General features: G+C 39.6%; 2 protein-coding genes across 2 annotated transcripts in view; both read left to right on the top strand.

Annotated features, from left to right (window-relative positions):
* Window positions 1–2,236, top strand: part of LOC107659576 (HSPA (heat shock 70kDa) binding protein, cytoplasmic cochaperone 1) — a 10,228-nt gene extending 7,992 nt beyond the window's left edge. The window contains exons 6-8 of the mRNA XM_016448581.1: window positions 146–242; window positions 349–460; window positions 1,286–2,236. Coding sequence (XP_016304067.1) covers window positions 146–242; window positions 349–460; window positions 1,286–1,366 — 290 coding nt within the window. The 3' untranslated portion in view covers window positions 1,367–2,236. The remainder of the gene's footprint in view (window positions 1–145; window positions 243–348; window positions 461–1,285) is intronic.
* An 84-nt stretch (window positions 2,237–2,320) lies between these two features.
* The window catches only part of LOC107659575 (N-acetylmuramoyl-L-alanine amidase-like), a 6,374-nt gene continuing 1,677 nt past the window's right edge, over window positions 2,321–7,017 (top strand). The window contains exons 1-2 of the mRNA XM_016448580.1: window positions 2,321–2,990; window positions 3,811–4,605. Of these exons, the coding sequence (XP_016304066.1) occupies window positions 2,936–2,990; window positions 3,811–4,605 (850 nt within the window). The 5' untranslated portion in view covers window positions 2,321–2,935. The remainder of the gene's footprint in view (window positions 2,991–3,810; window positions 4,606–7,017) is intronic.

The raw sequence follows: 7,017 nt of genomic DNA, 5'->3' as shown, positions 1-7,017 counted from the left end.
GTTCTCATTGATAAGTTGGATGGAAACTGTGCTTTATTCACAACTGTTTTATGCGATATTCCAGTTTTGCATTTAAGTTAAATTCACAACTTTGGATGGAAACATAGCTAGAGTTTCATGTGTTCGATCCTACTTTCTTTTTCAGATACGGTGTTGTCTATGGGGATGGTGCAGCAGCTGGTGTCAGTTCTTCGCTCCCCTCATTCCTCTGTACATGAACATGTGCTAGGTGCCCTCTGCTGGTTAGTAGCATTGTTGCACGATGAAAACAAAACTGCAGTATGCTGATGGAACTACATTTTGGAGTTTGAGACTTGGTTTCTGACTTTTTTCAACATATATTTGTAGTCTGGTTGAGGATGCTCCCCGCGGTGTGAGCGATTGCAGAGATCCATCGCTTGGCTTGGAGGAACTGCTCAACCAGCGAGTGCAGGACCTAAGGGGGAGAGAGGAGAGCCTGGTAAACTATTGTTTTATCTGTTTCTCGTTCCTGTACTTTGTTCTTCACTCTCACATTCACGTTCAAATCTAATATGTTAAAATCAACATTAAATCAAAATGGACCCCATTTACTTTTTCCTGGTCTTATTTTTTTGTGATTTGTAGGTGCATGTTCTTCTAAAGACAATCCATCATCAAAACTAACTTGTTTTGCCTCTGAAGTGACTTTCTAAGCTTATGTCACCTAGGCCACACATGTAGATATGAGCAACATGGGTGGGAAAAATAATATAGATGCATTATGCAATGCTTTTGTCTGCTCTTGTAGCCAATGCAGCCTTTCTAAAATCTTACACAGTAATTAAATGTTAATTAACATTAACAGCATACAATTCTACCTCATTAATAGCAAATGACAATAGATTTGCCACTGTTCATGAGCCAGTCAGAGTTTGGTATCGTAAACTAAAACTATTTTAAAAAATGTATTGTTCATTTAAATAAAATAAGTATTGGGTGAAAAACTTGAAAGAAAATTAGAAATGTGTTGCCTTGGCTACTAACTGAAAGAAAATTTACTACTAATAAAATAAAACTATTAAAAATTCCGAAAGTATAATTTAATTGAAAATTAAAAATAGAAAAAATGTAATTCAAAATTTTTATGAAAAACTAAGTTATGTAAATAATACTGAGCCAGTCAGTTCCCAATGAATTTAAGCATTTTCTTCCATTGTTTTATGAACCAGAATATTCTGGTTCACATGTCACATTTTGCCAGTATAATGGGTTGCGAATGATGTTTCATTGTGATTAAATGTTTGACAAATTTTCTTTCCTGCAGGAGGAGCTGGAATTTTGTGAACGTTTACGAGTGGTTTGTTTCCAAGGGCAACCCCAGGACGATAATGGAATGGATCGCTGAGGTCTTATTGGCGATTCCTGCTATGCAGTGATCAGTCAACACAAAAGAAGCGACCTGAGTTTGAATTCCCTCTCTGTTCAAGAGAGAAATAAAAACTAGAAATATACTTTTAAAAAGAGAAAAAGTGACGTTTAACTCTGAATATTCAGAGTTCAGTTTGGCTATGTGTGCTCTTGCATACTCGTATACCATGAACTGTACAAAAACACTGTTGTGCTATATTATGAATTTGTACATTTTGTATAATATGTCAGTTTGTTATTGTAAATGATGTGCTGTTTAGGGTCAACTTGTTTATTTTTCCTCTTTACACCTGAACAACCATACAAATGCAAAGCCATAATGTAGAACTTAACGTCAATATAAAATATTTTGTAAATTTTAAAGTAAATGTGAAAGTGTATTGATACAAGCCTCTGTTCAAGTTTAATTCTGATCTGAACAACAAAAACAAAACATTGGCAGTGAGTTCCAAGATTCAGAAGCATAAAAACACTTGCACAAATATCTTCTGTTTCACTATTACATAATCAGTAAAAACTGATTCTGTGCTTTGAATGTAATATTTGAAGTGAAACAGCCACAATTAATTTTTGGACTTCGTATTTTAGTATTGTCCCGGGCTGTGTTTACCAAAAGCATCGTAAGCTTAAGTTCATCGTAGCTCCATAGGCTTACGATGCTTTTGGGAAACGCAGCCCTGATTGATCTGTATGTTTTGAAGAATCAATTGCAATATGTTTAACATGTAGCTGATTATAATAATGTAATGTATAAAATATACATAGAATAGAATGGAATAGATAGAATATACATAGTTTTGATCCCATGATAACTGTTTCAGAAGAGATTAAAATGATCAAAAAACAATTATGGTTTATTCAGGATAATTTGGACATTTTTTCCAGTCATTTCAATGCCAAACCTTTCCCAATTGACCTGAATTCACTTCTATCAAATAAGATTTAAACTTTTCCAAACATGAAAATCCTAACTATTTTTCTATTTGGTGACCTGGTTAGGTTGTTTACCTTGTGATAAAACATATCACAAAGTAAATTACATTTCAAAGGCTGCTTCGATATAGAGTAAGGCCAAAATAGAAGCTTCATCTATCAACACAGTTTCCACTTATTCACAAGAAGAACTTATATTATTATTATTATTTGCTAGAATTATTAAACATATCTGAAAGCAATAAGAAAACTTCTCTAAGATTACATAAAAAAAGCTTTAAAACAGGTGTTATAGAATTTCTCAATATTTAAGTCTCTGAAGTAAATGGTCCCCCATTAAAATCTTTTTATAATACAATAAACTTTTTGATAATGTCCATTAAGAAGTTAACATTTTTGACATATATCTTTTCTGGCTTTGTTTTGAAAATAAGTACTTGGGTTTTGGTTTGTTCAGCTGTAAACAGACTGAAAGCATCTGTCACTTTCTCAAAGCTATATCATGTGCTTACATAAGTGTTAGCATGTATTTATAAGGCGTATGAGGTGCAGGGTAGATGCATAACCGGACCGAGTGAACAGAGACTCTTCAGTGCTCTCAACTTCTGTCCTCATGGATTGGCATTTGCATCTGCTTCTTTCTTTGCTTGTGGTGTTTGCTGTTGAAGGTAAGCCATATGTTCAATGTTTTAATCACTATGCTGAATAATAACTGGTTTATTTATGTGTACAAGCACTAGATATATTACCTACATTTTGTTTACTCAAAAGTTACATTTATGTAATTTTTTCACCTTGTAATTTTAAACACAGATGACATTTTTCCATCATGAACTAAACTTTGAAGAATGACTAGAATGCCCTTTTTTCATAATCGGGTCAAAACATGATTTAAAAAGCAACATAAAAGTATAGTAAAAGTTTTTAATGTGTCAAGCTGTACAATAGCTTTGTTTGAGTAACAGACCAAAATGTATTCATTATTCACTTAAAATATTGGGAAAGGAAAGGAAGGACTTGACGTGTGGCCAGGTATGGTAACCCATACTCTGAATTTGTGCTCTGCATTTACCCATCCAAGTGCACACACACAGCAGTAAACACACACCCGGAGCATTGCTGTACGTCATCCCAGGTTTGATATCAATGACAAAACATAAGAACCTATAACAATTTACATTCATTGACATCAAATCAAAAAACGTTTATTTTTGTGTATGTATAATATATTAATTTCCATAATGTCAGTATCACGATACAGTTTTAACTTGTGTCAAAGTGTTAATTTTATTGCTTGGTTTCGGTAAATGCGTGTGGTATTTTTTGGATTGGGGAGGATGTTTTGGGGTCTGAAAGTCACAGTACAACAATGAGCTCTTGATAGTTGATTCCTCATGATATTACTGCTTTAAGAGCTGTGGTTAAGGAAGAATGGTTACTATTAAAATTGTCTTGTTTTCTGTGTTTTTCCCTCTCATTTTCCATCAGCCACCACCACAAAGCACATGAAGGACTTCATCAGAGCTGTGGAGAGCATTGAAGCTGTGAATCCAGGTCTTCAGATGCTCGATGTGGTGAAAGGTCTACGTAAGGCTGCTGGCTTTGAAACCGAGCTCATCAAGCAATACCTCGGTGACCTCAGTGATGCACATGACCTTGTGGCAGATCCATCAGTCACTTCATATGTAAGCGAGGTCATTAATCACAGCCTGTCAGAGTCTGGTAAGGAGAAAGGTGTGGTTCTCACGTTAGATGGTTCAAATGTGGCGCTGACCCCAATGCTCCTCGGACTTGAGGCTGGGCTGCAGTCCACCGTCCAAGGCCTTTACCCGTTAACCTTGACCCACAACCTGGTCGCCTCATTTCTACATCACGTCCACAATGAGCAAACCACTGTTCCTTTTGGCACTAAAGGGTTCTGGGATAGCATTTCATCCCCAAAGGTCTACGCGCTCTCTGATTTGCCCTCCTTGGCCACAGACGCTCTAATAATCGGAGGTATAGACGGGTTCATTCTCGGGTCAGAAGTTTCCACGTCTAACCATCGTGAGCGATCACTGAGTGACCTGCTGAAGAGTTACTACAGCCACCAGCCTGACGCATCGCCCCGTCTGATCAGTCAGAAACGAAGGATGAACTTCAAAAAGCTCGTCAGCTTCTCTTTGCTGAAAAGCCAGATGGTCCAGGCTCTAACAGTTCGCCACAACTTAAACGAGTCTGAGAGGAAGAGCCTGGATGACGTTATGAATGAAGGGTTTGACCAGTTTGTCCATGTGTATGCTGGTAATTAAACATATTTATGTTAACCATTTTATACTGATAATTTGTTTTTAAATATAGTATTTTTTATATGAATAGATTTCCTTAGTATAACTTTTTCATTATTTTTTTATGAAATTCTAAGCTGACTCTGTTATATAATTTTAAACTACCAAGTAAATCAGTTTACTAAGGACCAATGTTAACATACAGACTGATTTATTTACATACTGTAGGTAAATGTTTTAATTATATATTGAAATAAATACATTTTCTGACTTAATATAACTATTTTTTTATTTTACAATTTGTTTTGTTTTTAATTGTATATTTTAAGCTAGGGCTGTCCAAACTCGGTCCTGGAGGGCCGGTGTTGCAGGACACCGGCCCTCCAGGACCGAGTTTGGACAGCCCTGTTTTAAGCGGACTTAAAGGTGCTGTATGTATTTTTTTGCCGGTACTAAAGCATAAACATACCATAATATGTTTGCAGATTTTTAAGAATCATGCTAAGTTCACATACTTGTTTCTCTGATGAAAAAAAAAAATGGAGCAGCCATTCTACTTTGAAATGCACATTCTGTGTTGGAATGTTTTTGTTTTGGTTTGTGGGATTCTGCCAGCTGGCAATTTACACAGTAGTATTTCGACACCCTGGGTTGCCAGCTGTTGGAAAACACAGCATATTGTAGCTATGAAAGACAGCAAATACATTTGATCAGAGATTGCAGATTCTACCCCTCCTAAAAGCCTCTGCATCAATCTGCTCTATGACCAGAGGCCGAGGAGACATGGAGCCAGGGTGACACCGCAGGCCTGGAGGGCCACGGTGGAGCTGGTGGCTCAAACAACCGAGGCGGGGACCCAGAAGACCACAGTGGAATCCCGTGGCAGAGGCAGGCCGACGACTGACCAAGGCAGAGCCAGAGGGATGAGGGAACCTCATGCCATGGTGGAGACAAGGGCACGTGAAGCCAAGGTGGAGCCGAAGGGTGGAAGGCCAAGGTGGAGTCAGGGGCTCATTGGATGAAGGCAGAGAAAGGGGATCCTCATGCCAAGGCAGAGCTGGAGATTGGAAGGCCCAAAGCGAATCAGAGCACCCAGATGGAGCTGACTGAGGATTAGCTGAGGGACTGACAGGAACCAGCAGAGGCAAGACCAAGGAATAGACAGAATCTGGAGGAGGTGGTGGGAGTGGGAGACTGGTCTGGAACACAGGAGATTCTGAGCTGGGCTCAGGAGATGCAGGAGACTTAGGCGACTTCAGGGCTGGGGGGAGCCAATGGAAATGGGAAAAACAGGGGATCAAACACTTCCAGAATATCAGTTACTGTTGCAGAGGTCAGCTGCAGAGCACCCTCAGTGGGTGGAGTGTGGGCAGGGCTTCCCTCCATGCCCTCGTACTCAACAAGTACTCCGTTGGGGATGTTACTGGCTCATGCACCTGGTCAGGTCAGGCTCCGGGGTGATGGTCGGCTCAGTTATTCGTTCTGGCACTATCATCGTTGCAGACTCTCGGTGCGTTCCAAACAGGATATATCACACTTTGGAGTGAAAACAAACATGGCCACCATATTGAAGGGTCGTTCCAAACCAAAGTGCATAAAACTGGCCACTTGAAATGGCCCTTCGGAAAGAAGGATTTTGAAGGGTACAACTGATGAACACTTCAGGCCCCCATGATCCTTTGCACAGGGAAGTTGTTTGGTGTCACACCCTACGTTCCATTCAGAAGGGCTCATACCTATGCCCTAATCCCTTCAAAGGGTTTACTGTCCGGAGTGAGAGCTTCAAAGGGATTAGGGGATGAGCCCTTCCAAATGGAACACAGGGTCTGTCTCTGTGACTGCAGTGGGCTCAGGCATTAACTCCATGCAGCATGGGTAAGGTGACTGGCTGGGCTCTGGATTTGGAGTGGGGCTGTTGAAACCCTCCTCCGCAATGCCAATGGTGAATTGTTTTCACCAGCACACGAAAGCAAAAAAATTCCCTTCAGGACCGATCATGGGCAGCCTTGTCCTGGACTGCTCACTGAGGCTAGTGTTGTCAAATACGCAGAGCAAGCGGTCAGGTAATGTTGTGAGGTTAGCCAGTTCTATAAAGTCCCTTGTGTGGACCTCGAGGGAGTGATCTCCTTGCTCTAGGCAGAGCAGCTGAACAGCTGGCACGTCTGTGGGGGGAGGTAACTAAACAACAACAACAAAAAGAAAACGCTGCAAAATTCAAACTGTATGGGTCCTGTCTTCTGTCATGGGAAGCTGTAATATAAGTAAAGCACGAAGACAAATAATCCAAGAGAATCTTTAATGCAAAACTCACTCAGGAAAACACCTTAACATAGACGTAGACAGGACAATAGAACTCATCAACACAAGGAGTATATATATATATATATATATATATATATACAGTGGGTACGGAAAGTATTCAGACCCC

This window comes from Sinocyclocheilus anshuiensis, unplaced genomic scaffold (assembly GCF_001515605.1).
Source record: "Sinocyclocheilus anshuiensis isolate Anshui unplaced genomic scaffold, SAMN03320099.WGS_v1.1 scaffold1277, whole genome shotgun sequence".
NCBI classification, from domain to species: domain Eukaryota; kingdom Metazoa; phylum Chordata; class Actinopteri; order Cypriniformes; family Cyprinidae; genus Sinocyclocheilus; species Sinocyclocheilus anshuiensis.
This window is presented reverse-complemented; position numbering and strand designations above follow the sequence as displayed.